Source organism: Manis pentadactyla, chromosome 5 (genome assembly GCF_030020395.1).
Source record: "Manis pentadactyla isolate mManPen7 chromosome 5, mManPen7.hap1, whole genome shotgun sequence".
In the NCBI taxonomy this organism is placed as follows: domain Eukaryota; kingdom Metazoa; phylum Chordata; class Mammalia; order Pholidota; family Manidae; genus Manis; species Manis pentadactyla.
Window position 1 is genome coordinate 131,543,634 of NC_080023.1, and position 24,884 is coordinate 131,568,517.

A 24,884-nucleotide genomic window follows, 5' to 3' on the forward strand; every position below is an offset into this window, starting at 1 on the left:
CTTTTAACAGTAGGTAGTCTGTAGTCGTAAGATTTTGGAGCGCTGCAACTTGCACTTCTCCTAATTCTTGGTTGAGTTCCAACAGTATAGATCCAGTCAAATTTGTTATTTTACTGTATGCACAGGCCAGCTTAGATATCTCCTACTTCATTCCCATGGCAAGTCCAGGAACCGGTGGGATGAATGCCGCTACAACTGCAACAGCGCCAGGATCTTTGTTGAAGTTTTTTGATGTCCGTCTTCTGGAATGACTCTTCCAGAGAATGTTGATGTTGGAAGTTCTTCTTCTTATCGTATCTTAATTTGTTTTCTGGGTAGCCAAATTAGGCTTTGATCCTCTGTATAAACACAAACAAACCCTTTGCCCACACTTTGATATGCCCTTTATATCATTGTGAACAACTTATTGGAGATCACCACACAGGAACTGCTTTTTTTTTTTTTAAGAGAAAGGAATATTATCAGAAAAATGTACTTCCATATCTGATCATCTGACACCCTTTAAATGATCAAAATTAAGGATATTTAAAGCATGCTTTAATTTTTGATTTACAGTTAGTTTTATCCTATCAGGGAGTAATCCCCCTTTTCTTTCCTTTTTTTTGTTGTCCTTAATCTACAATTACATGAAGAATATTATGTTTACTAGGCTCTCCCCTATACCAGGTCCCCCCAACAAACCCTTTAAGGTCACTGTCCATCAGCATAGCAAAATGTTGTAGAATCACTACTTGCCTTCTCTGTGTTGTACAGCCCTCCCCTTTCTCCCACCCCCACATTATGCATGCTAATCATAATACCCCCTTTCTTCTTCCCCCCCTTATCCCTCCCTACCCACCCATCCTCCCCAGTCCCTTTCCCTTTGGTACCTGTTAGTCCATTCTTCAGTTCTGTGATTCTGCTGCTGTTTTGTTCCTTCAGTTTTTCCTTTGTTCTTATACTCCACAGATGAGTGAAATCATTTGGTATTTCTCTTTCTCCGCTTGGCTTATTTCACTGAGCATAATACCCTCTAGCTCCATCCATGTTGTTGCAAATGGTAGGACTTGTTATGGCTGAGTAATATCCCATATTGTATATGTACCACATTTTCTTTATCCATTCATCTACTGATGGACACTTAGGTTGCTTCCAATTCTTGGCTATTGTAAATAGTGCTACGATAAACATAGGGGTGCATCTGTCTTTTTCAAACTGGGCTGCTGGATTCTTAGGGTAAATTCCTAGGAGTGGTATTCCTGGGTCAAATGGTAAGTCTATTTTGAGCATTTTGAGGAACCTCCATCCTGCTTTCCACAATGGTTGAACTAATTTACATTCCCACCAGCAGTGTAGGATGGTTCCCCTTTCTCCACAACCTCGCCAACATTTGTTGTTGTTTGTCTTTTGGATGGCAGCCATCCTTACTGGTGTGAGGTGATACCTCATTGTGGTTTTAATTTGCATTTCTCTGGTAATTAGCAATGTGGAGCATCTTTTCATGTGTCTGTTGGCCATCTGTATTTCTTTTTTGGAGAACTGTCTGTTCAGTTCCTCTGCTCATTTTTTAATTGGATTATTTGTTTTTTGTTTGTTGAGGTGTGTGAGCTCTTTATATATTTTGGACGTCAAGCCTTAAATATATTCTCCCATACTGTCGGGTACCTTTTTGTTCTATTGATGGTGACTTTTGCTGTACAGAAGCTTTTCAGCTTAATATAGTCCCACTTGTTCATTTTTGCTGTTGCTTTCCTTGCCCGGGGAGATATGTTCAAGAAGAGGTCACTCATGTTTATGTCTAAGAGGTTTTTGCCTATGTTTTTTTCCACGAGTTTAATGGTTTCATAACTTACATTCAGGTCTTTGATCCATTTTGAATTTACTTTTGTATATGGGGTTAGACAATGGTCCAGTTTCATTCTCCTACATGTAGCTGTCCAGTTTTGCCAGCACCATCTGTTGAAGAGACTGTCATTTCGTCATTGTATGTCCATGGCTCCTTTATCAAATATTAATTGACCATATTGAAAGATATGTACTTATTGCCATTGCAGGCTTTAAATTCGTGGTTACCAAAGGTTCAAGGTTAGCCTCTTTAGTATCTTACTGCCTAACTTAGCTCGCTTATTGAGTTGTTGTATACACTGTCTGGAGATTCTTTTCTTCTCTCCCTTCTTATTCCTCCTCCTCCATTCTTCATATGTTGGGTGTTTTGTTCTGTGCTCTTTCTAGGAGAGCTCCCATCTAGAGCAGTCCCTGTAAGATGCCCTGTAGAGGTGGTTTGTGGGAAGCAAATTCCCTCAGCTTTTGCTTGTCTGGGAATTGTTTAATCCCACCATCATACTTAAATGATAGTCGTGCTGGATACAGTATCCTTGGTTCAAGGCCCTTCTGTTTCATTGCATTAAATATAGCATGCCATTCTCTTCTGGCCTGTAGGGTTTCTGTCGAGAAGTCTGATGTTAGCCTGATGGGTTTTCCTTTATAGGTGACCTTTTTCTCTCTAGCTGCCTTTAAAACTCTTTCCTTGTCCTTGATCTTTGCCATTTTAATTATTATGTGTCTTGGTGTTCTCCTCCTTGGGTCCCTTCTGTTGGGAGTTCTGTGTATTTCTGTGGTCTGTTCGATTATTTCCTCCCCCAGTTTGGGGAAGTTTTCAGCAATTATTTCTTCCAAGATACTTTCTGTCCCTTTTCCTCTCTCTTCTTCTTCTGGTACCCCTATAATACGGATATTGTTCCTTTTGGATTGGTCACACAGTTCTCTTAATATTGTTTCATTCCTGGAGATCCTTTTATCTCTCTCTATGTCAGCTTCTATGCGTTCCTGTTCTCTGGTTTCAGTTGCATCAATGGCCTCTTGCATCTTATCCATTCTGCTTATAAATCCTTCCAGAGTTTGTTTCATTTCTGTAATCTCCTTTCTGGCATCTGTGATCTCCCTCCGGACTTCATCCCATTTCTCTTGCGTATTTCTCTGCATCTCTGTCAGCATGTTCATGATTTTTATTTTGAATTCTTTGTCAGGAAGGCTGGTTAGGTCTGTCTCCTTCTCTGGTGTCTCTGTGATCTTGGTTTGCCTGTAATTTTGTCTTTTCATGGTGATAGGAATAGTTTGCAGAGCTGGGATGAGTGAAGGCTGGAAGAACTTCCCTTCTTGTTGGTTTGTGGCCTTCCTCTCCTGGGAGAATAGCGACCTCTAGTGGCTCGTGCTGGGTAGCTGCGAACAGACAAGGCTTGTGCTTCCTGACCAGCTGCTATGGAGTTTATCTCCGCTGTTGCTGTGGGCGAGGCCTGGCTCGGGCTGCTGCTCCAAAGTGGTGGAGTTGTGTTGAAGGGGGAGTGGCTGGAGGCTATTTATCTCCGTAAGAGGCCTCCATTCTCTCTGCAGCCCAGGGGATTAGAGTGCCCAGAGATCCCCGGATTCCCTACCTCTGGACTAAGTGTCCCGCCCTGCCCCTTTAAGACTACCAAAAAGCACCCGCCAAAACAAAACAACGACCACAAAACAAAAAAAAAAGGCCGCTCATTTTTCTTTATTCTCCGGCGCCAGCCTTGGGCACCCGCTCACCAGTCTTGCTGCCCTGTTTCCCTAGTATTGGGGTCCCTATCCCTTTAAGACTTCCAAAAGCGCTCGCCAAAACAAAACAACAACAAAAAAAAAAGATGGCCGCTCGCTTTTCTTTTGTCCTCCGGCGCCAGCCTCCGGTACCCGCTCACTGTTCTTGCTGCCCTGTTTCCCTAGTAACCAGGACCCCACGCGTGCACTGTGTCTGCGCTCTGGTCCGGATGGCTGGGGCTGGGTGTTCAACAGTCCTGGGCTCCTTCTCCCTCCTGCTCTGCCTCCTCTCCTCCCCCTGGGAGCTGGAGGGAGAGGCACTCGGGACCCGCAGGGCCGGGGTTTGTGTCTTACCCCCTTCACGCGGCACTGGGTTCTCGCAGGTGTGAATGTGGTCTGGATATTTTCCTGTGTCCTCTGGTCTTTATTATAGGAAGAGTTGTCTTTGTTATATTTTCATAGATATATGTGGTTTTGGAAGATTTCTGCTGCTCTACTCACGCCACCATCTTGGCTCCCTCTCTCCAACTTTTTTTTTAAATCATTTAAGAAGTACAGCATGGATTGATCAGACTAATTCAGAGTTAATATGAAAAATACCTGAGCTGTATTTTATCCAGAAGCCCAATCGGAATGAGGGGTGTGACCTGCAGCCGCAGAGCCCGAGTCATGGCAAGTGAGAATGGAAGCATGGAGGGTTCACAGTGGTTCTGCTCCCCAGTGCACACTGCCCAAGTGGCTGAGAGGAAGCAGGATGGTGAGAGAGCAGTTTGCATGGTGACAAGTTGGTACATGGGCACAGAGAATTGCTTTCTCAATTGTCTGGAGCCACACCTATGGGGCCAGAAAGATCAAACTGTCTTACCTGCAGACTGATGGTGGAGGAATCCAGCTCACCACCAGATGCTTTCTAACCCAGTGTCCTGTTGAGACATGTCAGGTGATTGGTTTGGGTTTCATGAGCGTCTCAAGCCCAGAAACACCCTTTCAAGGCTATCTGGCCTGGCTGTCTGCTGGGGAAAAGGGACACCCATTTTTGTGCTTGATCCCTGGCCTTGCACTTAAGTTGTTACATCTGTGAGTCAGTGACCACACCTTTCTGTATTGAGCTTCTTGTTCCATCCTTGGAAAGGTGAGCATTTCAGGCCTTTGTTGGCACTGGTATGATCACTGCAGAAGGGACTCCCTTGTTTGCAATATGGCTTTTTGACCTATAAGATCATCTTTTTCCATTTACAATTCTATGAAGATTTTAAGAAAATTCGTATTTTATTTTAGGCAGAGAACTGGAGAGAGAGAGAGATGGCTTCTATAGGCATTTCAAGAACTAAATTGTTTTGGGGAGGGGGATGCTTTAGTTTTCATTTGGAAAGAAGTGATTTTTTAAATCATAACTGTGGCTTATAATTCTTAAAGGATAAATTAGGATATAAGGAAATAACATCAAGAAAAGTGTTTCAAATTGCAAGTTTTGTTTCTGTGAGAAAGATGCTTATTTTTGCCTGTTGATTTCTTTTTAATACATAACAATAAGTGGTAGTGTGGTGATTGTAGATTGTTCAGCTATTAATGCTATTTACTGGAACACATTTTAGAGAGAACTTTATTTTCTGAAGAAACAGTAAACAGCAGGGGTTTTTTTTTCATTCTCCCATGGAAAAATATTCTTTGGTAGGTGTTTGTAGACTAGAGAAATTTTAGAAGAGAACCTTTTAGTAAGATGACATTAAAATAAAATGCCTACCTTTTTTTTTCTGTGCTAGAGTCTTTCGCTAAACATGTACAGCTTGGTCCTTTTGCCAAGACCCAATGCCTTATGTGACCTGTTTGCTTCCCTCTACTGAATCCCTGTGGAGTACTGGGCTGTCCCCTACACGAACCCTATGCTCTTGACCTGGCCTTTCTCTGAGCTATACATAGCTATTTCCTGCCCCCAAGAGGTCATTGCTAGAAAGCAGGGGCCATGTGCTTTATTCTGTCAGTCCCCTCACAGTGGCTTACATGGTACCTTCAACTCAGTCAGTGCTCAAAACACTTGCCAACTTGCTGTTAAATGTTTTTGTATGAAATTATCAGAATGACTTGGCTTTTATTTCAGATTCCTTTTAATGAGTGGATTTTTAAATCAAATCTGTTTAAAGTCTTACTTTTCAGTGTTCTTAAAAAATTAATATTTTAATAATATCATAATTTAAAATGCTATAATATAATAAAAGCAACGATATATGAGGCTTTAGAATTTACAAAATGCATTCAGATCTGTCTCCTTTGCCCTATGTAAGGACACTGTGGGGTAGGTTGCATTTTCATTCCCATCTTACAGATGATGACATTGCTGCTCAGGAGACAATTATCTGCCCAAGATCAGACAGCAAATTAGTGATGTCTTTTGGAGTGTTATATCCAAATCCTACCTCTTCCCACTTCTTCATTTTCTCTGCCATCTGCCTGAAGGCAACTTTGTTTAAAGTAAAAAAGAAAGTACTCTTTAAGCACCCTCAATGAATTTCAGCATATGTAAATTAAAAATCAAAGCATTAAATAGGCATTCCTAGAATTTGAAGCAGAGAGTCATTTGTCAATTCTTTAGAGACTGATTAATTATCCTAGATGGTCTAATTCCTTACCTTTACCTCTTTCTTTCCTGCTTTGGTGGGATCTGATGCACTCTCCCTCATAGGATGGGCAGGCCTGGGGACATTCCAAGTCTGTTGAAACTGCTGCTTTGTTAGTTGTTCTGGCCTGAGGTTTCTCTAGAAGTGTGCTGACAGAGCTGACTCCCTTTGGGAATTTTCTCTCAAATTTCACCATTCTTGGGAGCTTATTGTCCAAACAGAAATTAAATTACAAAGAGAAGAAGATGTTATAATTCTGTTGCCCAAGTAGAAACGAAAAACATTCCATGTTGCGCCTGCTCTACATGCTGCATCCGGACCTCTGTCCTACATTAGTGAAATAATCTGGAGGCTCCCTGAATTGAATGACCAATGGAATGCCTTTTCTTCTTTTTTTATCAGAACACAAACTGTTGAGAGCTTCTCTGGTTTGCTCCTAAGTACAGGTGGAATAATTTTACATATAAGGAAACAAACTAGAGAGCAAGCATTTTGTGTTATCCTAGAATGACATGAATGAATGATACTCATATTCCGAAGTTTATTTCTTTTCCAGTGTGAGAACATGCCAGAAGACAAAGGAAGTCCCAACAGCAATAGTTTTTCCCAACTTATTCCTGATTATAGACTGGGAAACAGTTCAGCAAGGTGGCAGCTCAGTGCCACCAAGCAGGCTCACTTCCTCCAAACCTGATGACCAAGTCTCCCAGTTTCAGCAAGTGAGGAGGAAACACTGTCAAATGTGCTGGACACTAGGCTTTAACACCATCAGAAGCTCTAAGTCTTTCAGTAGAATTGAGGGTACAAGTAAATGAACACAGAAGCCACAACTGATGTGGGTTCTCTGACATTCATTTTGAGGGAAAAATAGGAATCTTAATTTTTTGGAACCCTGGGAGATTTCTTGATGTTTTTCCATAGAATCCTTCTCACCACCACCAACACCACACACACACACACACACACACACACACAACATACACACACAGTTTCTGTCCAGCAGTTTCCTAAAAAAATACTTTGGGAGAATTTCCTGGAGCCAAGATGGCGGCATGAGTAGAGCAGCAGAAATCTCCTCCCAAAACCATATATATTTTTGAAGATTCAATCCCCAAATACAACTATCCCTAAAAGAGAGACCAGAAGATACAGGACAACAGCCAGGCTACATCTACACCTGCGAGAACCCAGCACCTCATGAAGGGGGCAAGATACAAGCCATGGCCCGGCGGGACCCAAGCGCCCCTCACCCCAGCTCCTGGCGGGAGGAGAGGAGTCAGAGTGGGGAGGGAGAGGGAGCCCAGGACTGCTAAACACCCAGCCCTAGCCATCCACACTGGAGCGCAGACACACAGTGAATGAGGTGCTGGATACTAGAGAAACAGGACAGTAAGACCTGTGAGTGGGTCCCTGCAGCTGGCAACCCTGTGACAAAGAAAAGCAAGTGCTTTTTGAAAGTCTTAAAGGGACAGGGACCCCACAGCTGGACAGAAACGTCCTGAGAAACTTAGCCCAGCAGCTGGGAATCCCAGCGAACTCCGGGAGCCCTAACCCCCTGGGCGGCAGCGCAGCTCGGAGGCCCCTCACAGAGATAAACAGCCTCCCACCCATTTCCCCTCCAACACCCCTCCACCATAGTGGAGCAGCAGCCTGAGGCAGCAGAGCAGAGCTTCTTCCACAGCTGCGGGGCAAGAATTAGAAACCCCATCCTCATGCAGCTGCCCAGCAAAAGGGGTCGCTGTTCTCCCAGGAGAGGAAGGCCACAAACCAGCAATAAGGGTCATTCTCCCAGCCGATACACACACCAGCTTCCCACAACTAGCTCTATCGCCATGAAAAGCCAGAAGAATTTGATACAGACCAGACTGACCCAGACATCCTCCCTGAAAAGGAATCTGGGGAAATTGACCTAACCAATCTCCCTGAAAAATAATTCAAAATAAAGGTCATAACCCTGCTGATGGAGCTGCAGAGAAATATGCAAGAGCTAAGGGATGACGTCCAGAAGGAGATTACAGAAATGAAACAATCTCTAGAAGGATTTATAAGCAGAATGGATAGGATGCAAGAGGCCATTGATGGAATAGAAACCAGAGAACAGGAATGCATAGAAGCTGATGCAGAGAGAGATAAAAGGATCTCCAGGAATGAATCAATATTAAGAGAACTGTGTGACCAATCCAAACGGAAAAATATTTGCATTATAGGGGTACCAGAAGAAGAAGAGAGAGAAAAACGGATAGAAAGTGCCTTTAAAGAGATAATTGCTGAAAACTTCCCCAAACTGGGGGAGGAAATAGTCTCTCAGACCATGGAACCCCACAGATCTCCCAACACAAGGGACCCAAGGAGGCCAACACCAAGGCATATAATAATTAAAATGGCAAAGATCAAGGACAAGGAAAGAGTTTTAAAGGCAGCTAGAAAGAGGATAAAGGTCACCTACAAAGGAAAACCCATCAGGTTATCATCAAATTTCTCAAAAGAAACCTTACAGGCCAGAAGAGAATGGCATGATATATTTAATGCAATGAAACAGAAGGGCCTTGAACCAAGAATACTGTATCCAGCACGATTATCATTTAAATATGAAGGAGGGATTAAACAATTCCCAGACAAGCAAAAGTTGAGGGAATTTACCTCCCACAAACCACCTCTACAAAGTATTTTAGAGGGACTGCTCTAGATGGGAGCACTCCTAAGGCTAAACAGATGTCACCAGAGCAAATAAAATCACAGCAAAGAAAGCAGACCCACAAAATACTAACTAAAGGCAAAAAATAAAATCAACTACCCAAAAAGGCAGTTAAAGGAAACACAAAAGAGGACAGAATAAAACAACCAACATATAAAGAATGGACGAGGAGGAATAAGAAGAGAGAGAAATAAAGAATCACCAGACAGTGTCTATAATAGCTCAATAAGTAAGTTATGTTAGGCAGGTAGATACTAAAGAAGCTAACCTTGAACCTTTGGTAACCATGAATCTAAAGCCTGCAATGACAATAAGTACATATCTTTCAATAATCACCCTAAAAGTAAATGGACTGAATGCACCAATCAAAAGACACAGAGTAATAGAATGGATCTATATGCTGCTTACAAGAGACCCACTTCAAACCCAAAGACATGCACAGACTAAAAGTCAGGGGATGGAAAAAGATATTCCATGCAAACAACAGGGAGAAAAAAGCAGGTGTTGCAGTAGTAGTATCATACAATACAGACTTCAAAACAAAGAAAGTAACAAGAGGTAAAGAAGGTCATTACATAATGATAAAGGGGTCAGTACAACAAGAGGATATAACCTTTGTAAATATATATGCATCCAACCAGGAGCACCAAGCATATGGAAACAAATACTAATAGAACTAAAGGAGGAAATAGGATGCAATGCATTCATTTTAGGAGACTTGAACACACCACTCACTCCAAAGGAGAGATCCACCAGACAGAAAGTAAGTAAGGACACAGAGGCACAGAACAACACACTAGAACAGATGGACCTAATAGACATCTATAGAACTCTACATCCAAAAGCAACAGGATACACTTCTCAAGTGCACATGGAACATTCTCCAGAGTAGACCACACACAAGGCCACAAAAAGAGCCTCAATAAATTAAAAAAGATTGAAATCCTACCAACCAACTTTTCAGACCACAAAGGTATAAAACAAGACAAATTGTACAAATTGTACAAAGAGAGCAAAAAGGCTCACAAACACATGGAGGCTTAACAGCATGCTCCTAAATAATCAATGAATCAATGACCAAATTAAAATGTAGATCCAGCAATATATAAAAACAAATGACAACAACAACACAAAGCCCCAACTTCTGTGGGACGCAGCAAAAGCAGTCTTAAGAGGAAAGTATATAGCAATCCAGACATATATAAAGAAGGAAGAACAATCCCAAATGAATAGTCTAATGTCACAATTATTGAAATTGGTAAAAGAAGAACAAATGAGGCCTAAAATCAGCAGAAGGAGGGACATAATAAAGATCAGAGAAGAAATAAATAAAATTGAGAAGAATAAAACAGTAGAAAAAATCAATGAAACCAAGAGCTGGTTCTTTGAGAAAATAAAATAGACAAGCCTCTAGACAGACTTATTAAGAGAAAAAAAAGAATCAATGCACATAAACAGAATCAGAAACGAGAAAGGAAAAATCACAACGGACCCCATAGAAATACAAAGAATTACTAGAGAATACTATGAAAACCTATATGCCAACAAGCTGGAAAACCTAGAAGAAATGGACAGCTTCTTAGAAAAATACAACCTTCCAAGACTGACCAAGAAAGAAACACAAAATCTTAACAAACCAATTACCAGCAAAGAAATTGAAGCAGTAATCAAAAAACTACCCAGGAACAAAACCCCCAGGCCAGATGGATTTACCTCAGAATTTTATCAGACACACAGAGAAGACATAATACCCATTCTCCTTAAAGTTTTCCAAAAAATAGAAGAGGAGGGAATACTCCCAAACTCATTCTATGAAGCCAACATCACCCTAATACCAAAACCAGGCAAAGACCCCACCAAAAAAGATAATTACAGACCAATATCCCTGATGAATGTAGATGCAAAAATACTCAACAAAATATTAGCAAACTGAATTCAAAATATATCAAAAGGATCATACACCATGACCAAGTGGGATTCATCCCAGGGATGCAAGGATGGTACAACATTTGAAAATCCATCAACATCAACCGCTACATGAACAAAAAGAAAGAGAAAAACCACATGATCATCTCCATAGATGCTGAAAAAGCATTTGACAAAATTCAACATCCATTCATGATAAAAACTCTCAGCAAAATGGATATACAGGGCAAGTACCTCAATGTAATAAAGGCCGTATATGATAAACCCACAGCACATCATACTTAACAGCGAGAAGCTGAAAGCATTTCCTCTGAGATCGGGAACAAGACAGGGATGTCCACTCTCCACACTGTTATTCAACATAGTACTGGAGGTCCTAGCCACGACGACAGACAAAACAAAGAAATACAAGGAATCCAAATTGGTAAAGAAGACATTAAACTGCCACTATTTGCAGATGACATGATACTGTACATAAAAAACCCTAAAGACTCCACTCCAAAACTACTAGAACTGATATTGGAATACAGCAGAGTTGCAGGATACAAAATTAACACACAGAAATCTGTGGCTTTCCTATACACTAACAATGAACTTGAAAGAGAAATCAGGAAAACAATTCCATTCACAATTGCATCAAAAAGAATAAAATACCTAGGAATAAACCTAACCAAGGAAGTGAAAGACCTATACCCTGAAAACTATAAGACACTCTTAAGAGAAATTAAAGAGGACACTAACAAATGGAAACTCATCCCATGCTCTTGGCTAGGAAGAACTAATATTGTCAAAATGACCATCCTGCCCAAAGCAATATACAGATTCAATGCAATCCCTATCAAGTAACCAACAGCATTCTTCAACAAACTGGAACAAATAGTTCAAAAATTCATATGGAACCACTAAAGACCCCGAATAACCAAAGCAATCCTGAGAAGGAAGAATAAAGTGGGGGGGATCTCACTCCCCAACTTGAAGCTCTACTACAAAGCCTCAGTAATCAAGACAATTTGGTACTGGCACAAGAACAGAGCCACAGACCAGTGGAACAGAATAGAGACTCCAGACATTAACCCAAACATAGATGGTCAATTAATATACGATAAAGGAGCCATGTACATACAATGGAGAAATGACAGTCTCTTCAACAGAAGGTGCTGGCAAAACTGGACAGCTACATGTAAGAGAATGAATCTGGATCACTGTCTAACCCCATACACAAAAGTAAATTCGAAATGGATCAAAGACCTGAATGTAAGTCATGAAACCATAAAAATCCTAGAGAATAACATAGACAAAAATCTCTTGGACATAAACATGAGCGACTTCTTCATGAACATATCTTCCCGGGCAAGGAAAACAAAAGCAAAAATGAATAAGTTGGACTACATCAAGCTGAAAAGCTTCTGTACAGCAAAGGGCACCATCAATAGAACAAAAGGTACCCTACAGTATAGGAGAATATATTCATAAATGACAGATCCGATAAAGGGTTGACATCCAAAATATAGAAAGAGCTCACACACCTCAACAAACAAAAAGCAAATAATCCAATAAAAAAATGGGCAGAGGAGCTGAACAGGCAGTTCTCCAAAGAAGAAATTCAGATGGCCAACAGACACATGAAAAGATGCTCCACATTGCTAGTCATCAGAGAAATGGAAATTAAAACCACAATTGAATATCACCTCACACCAGGAAGGATCACCACCATCCAAAAGACAAACAACAACACATGTTGGCAAGGTTGTGGAAAAAGGGGAACCGTCCTACACTACTGGTGGGAATGTAAACTTGTTCAACCATTGTGGAAAACAGTATGGAGGTTCCTCAAAAAGCTCAAAATAGAAATACCATTTGGCCCAGGAATTCCACTTCTAGGAATTTACCCTAAGAATGCAGCAGCCCAGTTTGAAAAAGACAGATGCATCCCTATGTTTTTCGCAGCACTATTTACAATAGCCATGAAATGGAAGCAACCTCAGTGTCCATCAGTAGATGAATGGATAAAGAAAATGTGGTACATATACACAATGGAATATTATTCAGCCATAAGAAGAAAACAAATCCTACCATTTGCAACAACATGGATGGAGCTAGAGGGTATTATACTCAGTGAAATAAGCCAGGCAGAGAAAGACAAGTACCAAATGATTTCACTCATATTTGGAGTATAAGAATAAAGAAAAACTGAAGGAACAGAATAGCAGCAGAATCACAGAACCCAAGAATGGCCTAACAGTTACCTAACGGAAAGGGACTAGGGAGGATGGGTGGGAAGGGAGGGATAAGGGCGGGGAAAAAGAAAGGGTTTATTATGATTAGCATCTATAATTAGCATGTGGGGTGGACAAGGGGACGGCTGTGCAACACAGTGAAGACAAGTAGTGATTCTACACCATCTTACTATGCTGATGAACAGTGACTGTAATGGGGTGTGCTGGGGGTACTTGGTGAAGGGGGGAGCCTAATAAACATAATGTTCTTCATGTAATTGTAGATTAATGTTAACAAAATAAAAAAATTCTTTGGTGGAAGGATCATTTTAATTTTGAAGATTTTATGACTTAGTTCCCTTGTATGATATTATATCTATTAATAGAATTTATATGTATATTTTGAAAGCACATTTTTAAGCTACAGCAGTCATTAATTGACTTTACTTGAAAGTTTAGCTTTAGAAAGTCTGCATTTATAAATGATTATTAGCAAAGTGAATGAGATGCAAGAATGATTAGTACTTCAGAGCTAAGTAATGTCCTCAGAATGCTGCTGTCTGTGGCTCTCTATGTGAGGCCCTTTTCATGAACGTCAGATGTGCTTCTCTGACTGCGTTAACATTTTCTCTTCCGGTAAGAAGAGGAGCACGCTTGGGTTTATGCCCAAAGCTTGGGGCAATTTCTGACTTTGATTGATCTCTTCCTCCATGTCTGTAAAACAAAAGGATTGAATGATGCTCTCTTAGATCTTTCTTTAAGTTTTCATGAAAAGAAAATTAAATAACAAATTAAATAATTCTTGTTATCCAAATTCAGTAGAGTATGTTTTCCCTTCTAAATTTACTCTACCTCATTAAGGCAACTGAATTGTGCAGCAGAATCCTAATCTGGGTTTCCGCATGAGTGACATAATTGTTCTGTTGGCATCTTTGGTGATGTTGATAAGACCTTTACTACACCTTGCAGCCATGGTGTTAGCTGCACCTGAGTGTGTTAAGTCTTTGATTTCATCCAAGAATTTCTTCTTAATATTCTAAGGAAAATTTATTTCTAGTTTACACATTCTTGAGACAGGATGAACAGTAAACCTGGGAACAGCATGGCTGCCTTGTGGTAATCCCTACCTTAATGATACTTCTTGAGTGGCTTTGCCTCGTAAGTGTCTTTCTAACTATCCTGTTATCTGTGATGGCCGGGACTCTTTGCTTGTGCTTCTGCTTCCACAGCACTGGAAGCTGCAGAGGATGGGGCTATAGAGCATGGTGGAGAGTCAGTTTAGCCTCTTCTGAAACTAGCAGCTGGTTGCCTTAGGAAGAGCAGATTTTAGTATCCTTTAATCCCACCCCATCCATCCTGCTTCCCAGCCCCCTGTAAATTCCTGGGATTTACCTAGACCTTTCTGTGTAGCCTTGTCCATCAGGTTTGGTCCCTCTCAGAGTGCAGCATTGAGGTCCAGCACTCCAAGAGCAGTTTTGCATGCATGAGTGAGAAGCAGCCTTGATATTCCCATGTCATCACTTGCCAACAGCAACTCTTTGAAGCCCTCATTTGCTAAAGTCTCATTCTGAGGAGTTAATATGTGCTCTTGACATCTGCATCAATCTCATTAAGCCAGCCTGTTGTACAAACTGTAATGTTGTGGATTTGAGGCTTATCAGGGTCATGACTAAGACCGTCATTACATAGTCAGGCTGTGGTGTCTTCAAGGCATGGTTGGTGCAGCTGGTAAGTCAGTTCTATTACCCTCCAACAGTTTCCCTTATCTAATGGAATCATAAATGTGCCAGAATTTCCTGATAGGCTTGCCATCTCCCTGTTAAGTTTCCCCAGTGAGCCAGGAAATGCCCATTACATAAAGCACACATGAAAGCATCCCTTCCTGATCTGGGGGCTACAAGTAGTGTTGTGTTGGTCAGAGTAGAAGGGGCTTTATGTTCCATTCACAATGCTTGGGTTGAGGGAATGACCCAATTCATATGATGGAAGATAAGTTCTTTCTCAGAGACTCTGATCTCCAAGTATCCTGAGCATCCTTGCAATTAATTCTCTAATCTCTGCAAATATTTTGAGGAAAGGTTGCTCTAGATTTGAATGCTACATCATGGGTTCTGACCTATTCCCAACAAAAAAGCAACATGCATTTCCATTTTAAACTTCTACATTGTCTTAAGATCAGGAACAACATAAGGATGTCCATTCTTGCTTCTGTACCACTGCTTCCATTCGGGGTATACTGGAAATTCAAGCCAGGGCAGTTAGGTAAGAAAATGACATAAAAGGCATCCAGACTGGAAAGGAAAAAGGAAAGCTATCTGTATTTAGAGATGACATGATCTTATGTATAGAAAACCTAAAGGAATTCACACACACACACATATACACACACACAGACCCTAAAAGAAAGAATAATTCAGCAAGGTTATAGGATACAAGATCTATATATAAAAATCAACTGTATTTCCATACCACAGTGGACAATTTGAAGATAAAATTAGGAAGAGTTCCATTTACAGTACCATCAAATATAACAAAATATTTAGGAAGAAATATAACCAAGGAAATGTAAGACATATACACTAAAAACTACAAAAAAATTGCTATAAAAATTAAAGAAGACCTAAATGAGAAAGTATCCCTTATTTCTTGATTGGAATACTTAATGTTGTTACGATGGCAGTACTCCCCAAGTTGATCTACATATTTAACACAGACCCTATCAAAATCTTCAGGGCCTTTTTTGCAAAAATGGAAAAACTGATCCTAAAATTCATACGCATTTTCAAGGGACCTCAAATAGCCCTCAGAAAGCAATCTTGAAAAAGAATAATGAAGTTATAGGACTCACAGATCCCAATTTCAAAACTTAACTACAAAGCTACAGTATTCTAAATAATATGTTACTTATACAAGTTTAGACATACAGATCAATGAAATAGAACTGAGAGTCCAGAAATAAACCCATACATCTATGCTCAGCTGATTTGTGACAAGGGTAACAAGACAATTCAGTGGGGGAAAGAATAGTCTCTTCAGTAAGTGGTGCTAGGGAACTGGATATCCACTTGCAAAAGAATGAAGTGGGGTTTCTCCCTTACCCCATATACACAAATGAACTCAAAATGAATCAGAAACCTAAATGTAAGAGTTAAAACTATAAAACTCTTGATGAACAGATAGGAATAAATTGATGTGATTGATGTGACCTATGTTTTGCAATGGATTCTTAGATGTGACATCACAACCACAGCAACTAAAGAAAAAATAAATTGTACTTCATCAAAATTAAAATCTTGTGTTCATTAAATGATACTGTTAAGCAAACGAAAAGACAACCTATTAAAAGATAGAAAATATTTGCAAATCATGTATCTGATAAGGGTCTAGCGCCCAGAATACATAAAGTTTTATGACTTAACAACAAAGAAACAAAAAGCCCAATTTAAAAATGGGTGAAGGACTAGACATTTCTCCAAAGAAGATATAATAGTGGCCAATAAGCACTTGAAAAGATGTTCAACATCATTAGTCATCAGGGAAATGCAAAAAAAAAGACTTCAGTGAGATGCCACTTCACACTTACTAGGATGTCTGTAGTAATAATTTTTGATATTTCTTATGTAATTGTATTTTAGCTTCCATATGAAATTGACATAATTTTTTTGACTAACACATTCATTTTTATGACTGACTTTGAGATGCAAAGTTCGCAAACTATAATGGATAGAACTAAAATAGAGACAAAATCAATATTAGTATGATCTTATATATATGAACCTAAGTGTTGGCTCTTTTTTTTTTAACATAGATGAAGTACAATAGCATGTTGGTTTCAGGTATACAATATAGTGATTCAGCAACTGTATACACGTTATGCAGTAGTCACCACAATAAGTGTAATTACTGTCTGTCACCATACAGGTATTAAAATGAAAACTTGTATATGGATTTTCATACTGGCACAGTTCACAATCACTAAAAGGTGGAAACAGCCCAAATGTCCATCAGCTGATGAAAGGACAAACAAAGATGGCATATCAATACAATGGAATATTTCTTGGTCATAAATAGGAATAAAGTATTGCTACATACTTCAACAAGGATATACCTTGAACACATGCTAAGTGAAAAAGATCAAAAAAACACCACATACTGTATGGTTCTGTATGGATAGGCATAGAAACAAAAGTAGATTAGTAGTTGCCTGGTGGAGGATAGAGAAAGACTGCTAATGTGTAGAGGGTTTTATTTTGGGGTAATGAAGATATTCTCAAATTAATGATGATAGTACACAATTCTATATATATGCTAAAAACTAATGAGTTGTACACTTTAAAGGGTGAATTATATTTTATGTAAATTATATCAATAAAGCTCATACAACAAAAAGCAGTTAAGGCCACCTGGTTCAACTCCAGTATAAAATAAAATTCATATAGTGTTTATCTTAAGGTCGGTCAATTCATCTCCCACTTTTCCTGAAGCAGTCAGACAGTTGTCATCAGTTTAAAGGGTAGCAGAGTTTTTCTTCACAGATGAGGGATTAATTGTAAAGCAATCATAAAAAATATTCAAAGCTTTCCTTCAGGGCTTGAAGGTTGCAGTGACTTTCTGGGCCATCTGCCTGTTTGTTCCGTTATTCTCAAAATCCTGATTCCATGCAAAAGGTCAGAGTAGCTCCCATGGCTGTCAGGAGTTCATGGCATGCTTCCTCATTCTCTTTTGAATGCTGCTGTCAGGGAAACTCAGGGTCTTCTTATAGCATTGTTCATGGTAAAAAGTACTAGGCAATTTTGTTTCTCCAGCCACAGAACCCAATTATGTCTGTCCTGTCATATTTCTCCTGCCCTTGGCAACATGTTACACCTAGAGAAGTCACGTCTGTCCAGCAGTTTGAAAAATCTTTGCTTTTTCTCCAAGTAGATTTTACCATACTTGGCCATTTTAACAAATAAATGGATATAGTACAGACCACGTGTTTCTTGGCTCAGATCTTTAAAGTAATGTTTAGCTTTGTCCTGCTGTTTTTGTTCCCAGTGGCTCTTCTGGAAGCACAATGCTTGTGACATGATCTCAGGTACTTTTTTAAAAGGCCATAATCATAAAGATTTTATTTTTATCAGCCAAAAAATCCTACCTGAAAAAATGAAGAGGCCACAGAGCAGCTTGTAGTGTGTAATGGATGTCTGTGTGTGGAGCTGAAGGAGGAAAGACGCACTAGTAGAGTGAGAGTACCAGGCCTTGTCTTCTTCTGTAACTAAAACGTTTCTGTCACTCAACATGTCTTAGCTTTGCCAGTAGGTGATAATTAATACTTAAAAATATGTCCTCGAATTACTGCAGGATTGTGGCTACCTTTTTTGTTGTTAAAGAAAGCTTTAATTATTCAGGTTTATTGTTTAAAGTATCCTTTTGCGTTCAAACTTTTTTGTAATTAGTAATTCCATTTGGGTGTAGAATGAATCTACCTTTTTACTAACCAGATTAATGGTATAACCAGACCTGAACATTCCCCATTTTGCCTAACAAAAGATCTTCCTGTAGAATTTTTTAAGTAAAAGACAGGTATCATCTCTGAAAAACAGTGAAGTCATTAATTGTACAGCATTTTTATTTTCTTAAAGTAAGAAGTGAAAGGAATTTAGTGATTTTGTGTATTAGACTTTATTTCTTAACAATTTTGCATGGCCTCCTGGAAGGTCTGAGTGACTTTAGGTGGGATAACTGGCTCTGTTTGCTCCTGAAAGCAGGCACAAGTCCGCTAAGGAGAGGCAGGGAGCCAGATGGCCAGCTATTGTGTTACAACCATCATCTGCTGAGCCGTGAGCAAATATTAAGTGAATAATATATATGTAATTGGTGTGAAAATACAGTTGCAACATTTCTAATTCTGTTTGAAGGATGGCTACTCCTTGAACACTTGTATTTTGTAGAATACTATATTGAAATGTTTTTGTTTACAGGGTTAATCCATTTTAAATTGCTTTAAAGTGAATATTTTCCCCCATTTTTGACACCACTGTGCAATATTTTGGATTGAAATGGCCTGTAATGGCCCTTTTTTTATTTTCCATAACAACACGAGCACTAAATTATAGATGTGCAATTATGTAAACAATGGAAATGCTTCCAGAATGAATCCTTCCTTTTAAATTTTCATTTTGTGTAATTATTGGAAGGTTTGGAGCCATAATAAACAAAATTATTTTACACATTTATCGTTCTAAAGGTCAATTATGAGAGAACTAAAGAAACAACACTATGCAAAATGAATAAACCAATTTCTGTTGCCATCACCATATGTTTTTCTTATCACTATGGTTTTTCCAGTTACTGTGTACATAGCATTCAATTAAAGCGATTCATTTACCAGACTGAATGTGGTTTGTGTTTATAGAACTGTGCTTTGGAGGAGAGGAAACAACACACCTCTATTTGAATTACCTGATTTTTTTGTAAGATCAGTGATAAGAGACAGATGTTCTCACCAGTAACTTTCTCATAAACCTGAATCTTTTGATAAGCTACAAATTTACTATTACCATCTCACAGTCCAATTTTCACATTCAGTATGTAGCATGTGTGTAGAGTTTTAACTAAAAACAGGATAAAATTATAGTTTGGTGGTCTGTTCACTGTGTTACATTTTGCAGAATGAATTTTATTTCTTTGAACAAAAGCATGTGGGAAAGTTTTGTCTCTGCTTCACCCTGGCCAATTTAAAAACATAAACTGAATTTCTATCTTAGAGTCCATTTTTCATTGAGCCTTTATTATTTTGCTTATTGTTTTTAGTCTGTTTAGAGTGTGGAAAAGAAACTAATTTTTGTTTTCAAACTCACTAGTTTGGGGTAAATTCTAGAACTCCTTAGAAGAATGGAAGGAACCCAGAAAACCTAAAAAGATCATTTTCCTATTTTTATTTCATTATTTTCCTTATAAATTATATGCACTATGGCTAATTGCTATAATGCTTTGCTAAGGATGTTATTTGAGAGCATTAATTTCTAGAGTTTTTTTAAGATCTGGGATAATGTAATCTAAGAGACTTATTTGTGCCACCTAAAATGTCTTAAAATGCTCTTTCTGAATATCAGCAAAATAACAGTTCACTGAATTCTTCAAAGTAAACCTGAAAAGTAAATTCTAGAAGGTAAAAATCCTTCAGAGTCCTTCTCTTTTTCTTAACTTGCCATTTGTTTACTTCTGTAGGCCCTTTTCAGTTTATAAAGGCATGTGTTCATATCTACTGTGCCATTAGATATATTTCTGTAAGAGGGGATCATCTCATTTTATGGATGAGAAACCTGAAATTCTAGACATGACACCTGCCTACAACCACATACGCTAGGTTTTGAACCTAAGCCTTTGGACCCAACTCTAGGGGTCTTTCCTGTGTTTGAGGAAAGGGAATTTTCCACTGGGGGTCACAATGGAGGTAGCACCAAATAGCATAAATCACACCATGAGAGTGATGGCCCTTTCCTCATCTCTGCCAGTCCTTGTGACTCTCAACTAGGCCAGTTGGAGCAAGTTCAGAACTTCTCTGCCACCTCCAGTAGGATGCAAACCACCCTTTCTACCAGGGGAGCCTCCATCAGGCATAGTCAGCAAAAATTCAGCAGCCCTGGGTTACCATTATTGTATTGCCTTAAAGGTTATTTTCTATTTGTGACACAGAATACTCGTTTTCCAGAATAGTCTTATTTAAGTTTTTAAAAAGTGAATACTTTGAAAAATTATGTTCCCTTTGGACATTGCTGTGACAAAATGTGTGAGGGTTTTGCATGAATAATTGCCATTTGGGAAGTGCCATCCTGTCCCATCTATATGTAAAGCCCTAGAGACAGGGAAAGAAGTAGCAGAGTCTCAAGATTTTTACTTTTCCAGTGGTTCCAACTGCAGCTGTGATCATAATGTATCTAGGGGAAGGGGAAGGAAGGACTGTACTGGAAATGAGTGGAGTGTTCCTCGGATGCCCTACTATCAGGAATATGCTGCTGCTCTCTTTTGAGCACCCCACACTTCCAATTTTAAGATGTTATCACAAAGATATAATCTTCGGGCTGTTCCATTTCAGTGTGGAGAAGCAAAACAACCAAGCCTGTGGCTATAATTTGACTGGCCATGTATTTCCTCTTAACCCCGGCATTAACCCTACCCCAGGGCTGTCTTTAACTGGCAACAGTGGGACAGGCCGGCTTCCCCTCAGGGCTCTGCCTTACGTGGGTGGCAGGGTAGGGCAGGCTAGCCATCTGTTATTTTGCCCTCTCTTTCCAGTCTTCTTACCCATAGAAACAGGTTCCCTTGAAGTGACTGGCCGAGGTCCAGGGGGCAGGGAGCCATGTGACTTTAACTCAGCAACACGCATATCTGCTGTCTTTAGCATCAATGGCAACTTAGTAATTTTTTGTGACTGCCCCATTTACAGATCGTTGCCTTTACACATGAATCTTCTGGAGCAAAATGGATTTCACTGAAAAAATCCAGTTTCAGCTTGATAAGGATTTAGTTCATAATAACCATCAGGTTATCCCCCAAAAAACAATCTTTTAAATTGAAACTCCAAATTCTAGTGGTGAAAATGGCTTATTTGATTTAAATATGTGCTAAAGATTTTTAAAATCTACAGGGTTCAGGGCTTAGTTCCCCATCTCAACAGATGGAATTAGCACAAACAGAACAAAGTTAACATCATGGTTGTTTGCATTATTAATCTTCAGATGCATGGCATTCTGCTACCTTGCTAGCCAGGTTTGCACGAATCCTTTCATTGCAGCATATGTCAATAGAAATGTGCTTCCATCTGCTGCTGGATAGCTTGATGCCTGATATTCCGAGACAAGGCCCTGCACAATGCGTACCTCTGTGAGTAATTACAGGTGTGTGGTGAGGAGTCCAGGGCATTAATCAGAGGCTTAATTATGAAAAAGGTGGATCTTTTGTTCCACTCTTAGAGCATGAGTTTACCACACACTTTCTAAACTGCAACATCCATCTGCTCAGCCCCTTAGAGTGTTTGCCGTGGCTGATAGGGACCCTAAAGTGTATCAGAGGGTGTGATTAAAGCAGGTTTAAACATTAACTTGAAGTGTGATTCAGGTTTTTCCTTCCTTCCTTTCTTCCTTCCTTCCTTCCTTCCTTTCTTCCTTCCTTCCTTCCTTCCTTCCTTCCTTCCTTCCTTCCTTCCTTCCTTCCTTCCTTCCTTTCTTCCTTCCTTCCTTCCTTCCTTCCTTCCTTCCTTCCTTCCTTCCTTCCTTCCTTCCTTCCTTCCTTCCTTCCTTCCTTCCTTCCTTCCTTCCTTCCTTCCTTCCTTCCTTCCTTCCTTCCTTCCTTCCTTCCTTCCTTCCTTCCTTCCTTCCTTCCTTCCTTCCTTCCTTCCTTCCTTCCTTCCTTCCTTCCTTCCTTCCTTCCTTCCTTCCTTCCTTCCTTCCTTCCTTCCTTCCTTCCTTCCTTCCTTCCTTCCTTCCTTCCTTCCTTCCTTCCTTCCTTCCTTCCTTCCTTCCTTCCTTCCTTCCTTCCTTCCTTCCTTCCTTCCTTCCTTCCTTCCTTCCTTCCTTCCTTCCTTCCTTCCTTCCTTCCTTCCATCAATCTGTTTATCTGTTTATTTTTTGTATAGAAAAAAGTCTGCTAAAATGCTAGAACTTTAAATTAGCACTTGAGAAACAACTGTATATGAGCTCTGATAGTGTTAAGCACTGTATAGTCATTTTAAGGATATAAACAGCACGATATGTAGAAACTAAATGAGTCCACTATGTAAGAAAAAAAATGTCTTTACTTGGAAAAAATGTTTTGCAAACACATAAAAATTCTCTTTTAAAATTACAAGTTGTTAAATGAGGTTATTTTTGTTACAAAAGACTCAACATGTTAGAATTTAGCATGTTGCCACTACTTTGTTCAAACTTAACCAAATTAAATCAGATTAATTTGAAGAATTTTTCAAATAGCCATGCTGAAATCTGAAAAAAGAAACCAGATTTTATTTGTATTTTGCTTTATTATAGGTAGTACAACTACAAGTCACGTAACTATAGTACTTCAGTATGTTTGATTAATGTGCCCAGTCTAGAACTGCACGAAAGAAGGCTGTGGTTTTCTTACTAATCCCACCTCAGGCACACACACACACACACACACACACACACACACGTGCTCAGATGGCTGCAGAGATGTGGCCTGGCTGAGGATGGCAGTAGTGGAGCCCCGGTCTGCCACAGGCTGAAACGGAGTGACTGCCTCAGAACAGAGCTGGTGGGCAGGGGCCAGCTGGCCACCCACCAGTGAGAGGCCCCGGACACAGGACCAGCAGGTATTTGGGCAGTTGATGATCTTCATGTGCAAGTGCCAAAGGCAGCTGCTGCACCTTGCACTTGCACTTTGCTGTCACACTCACTCAGCTGCACCGACAGCCTGACCTTAGAGTATAGTGGACCACAGCATTACCATAGCACCTCATATGTTCCCATTGTTTAACACAGGGCATTACCCAAAGCGGGAACATGTCCATCTCTTTTCCTACTTCAAGATTTTTTAATATGACAGTGTGTTTTAACTCTTGAAAACTGAAGAATGTTGAAAATGATAGACTTTATTTATGTATATACATATGGTTTTAGTTACATAGCTACCTCAACATTCCTGTAGCTCATCCTAAAGGAGTCTACCTTTAAGTACAGGATGGAAGAAATGTCTAACCCAGTGCCATAATTTAGATTTTGGATATTATCTTGCAGCTTAGTGCCTCCATTCTCTTACCTATAAAATGGGTGTAATAACCTTTGGACTAACTTATCTCCTAGTACCCCCTTCACTGAAAAATTTTTGTTTTTGTGTTTTCTTAGGTTATCAACCATTGGTCATGTATACAGACTAACTGGTTTGGAACTTTATTGAAAATCACAGTTGTGTTTTATCTCCCCTTTTAGGATGTTTTAAATACCATTATAAGGCACTGCCCACCCCGCTTTTTCTCTCTGGGTTTGCCTGGCTTCTCAATGCTGGTGGGGGACTTCATCACGGCCGCTGCCAGGGTCCTCAGTACAGACATGCTGGCGGTGAGTATGACAATGCTTGGTGTCCAAACTCCCAGGAGGCTTTGCAATCACTAACAAGGTTCAGATTTCTCCACTCTTAACAGGTGTTGACTCATTAGTGCAATGTGAAACTGGGCTCTCGGGTAGATGCCCTGGCAGCTGAAGTGTGAAATTGTAGGATAGGATGACACACTGGTATTGGAAAGGCATTTTATCTCAAGGCCAGAGTGTGAGAAATCATATCCTCACTAATATTTCAGCACATTTACAGTCTGAAGCAAGACTTGTCTCTTAGAATCTTATTAGCATTTTCCAGTAAATGGTGGCCCAGACATGGATGTCTATAGTAAAGAAAGAATTATATGTGTACATTGTCAATAGTTTTATTATTATTGCTATTATTATTATTAAGGCTTGGTTATTATAAGTCTAGTAGAAAGTATTTTCTTAAAATATTAGAACATTAATATCTTAACCAGAAAATAAATATGTATTTTCTTATTAATGTGCCATAAAACTCTGGCAAAATTCTTGAACTAAAGAATTAGAAGTAAGTGAAAGAATGAGCATTCAGGGTTACAAAAAGAACTTATTTGCGGTCTCCACATTTACCTCAACTATTAGGGCAATGTCTTAATGCCTTTTGAGAGAATACTTTTTTTTTTTTTTTAGAGTAACAGTGAAATTTATTAACCATGTTTTACAATGTCCACAATAAAATGCTAAAATTTAGACAACTCAGAAAAATAAGCAGATTATCTTCCTTTCTGCATGACAATTATGAATGCTACAAATCTGAAAAAAAATTACTGAAAAACACATTGTGTATAAACTAATGATAGCATTGTTAAAATCA

At 39.5% G+C, this 24,884-nt stretch overlaps 1 protein-coding gene across 5 annotated transcripts in view; it reads left to right on the forward strand.

The window, feature by feature from the left end:
* The window catches only part of RALGAPA2 (Ral GTPase activating protein catalytic subunit alpha 2), a 408,980-nt gene that overhangs the window by 212,272 nt on the left and 171,824 nt on the right, over positions 1-24,884 (forward strand). For all 5 annotated transcript variants that reach the window (XM_057502677.1, XM_057502678.1, XM_036892284.2 and 2 more), the window contains exon 24: positions 23,921-24,049. In XM_057502677.1, the coding sequence (XP_057358660.1) occupies positions 23,921-24,049 (129 nt within the window). The remainder of the gene's footprint in view (positions 1-23,920; positions 24,050-24,884) is intronic.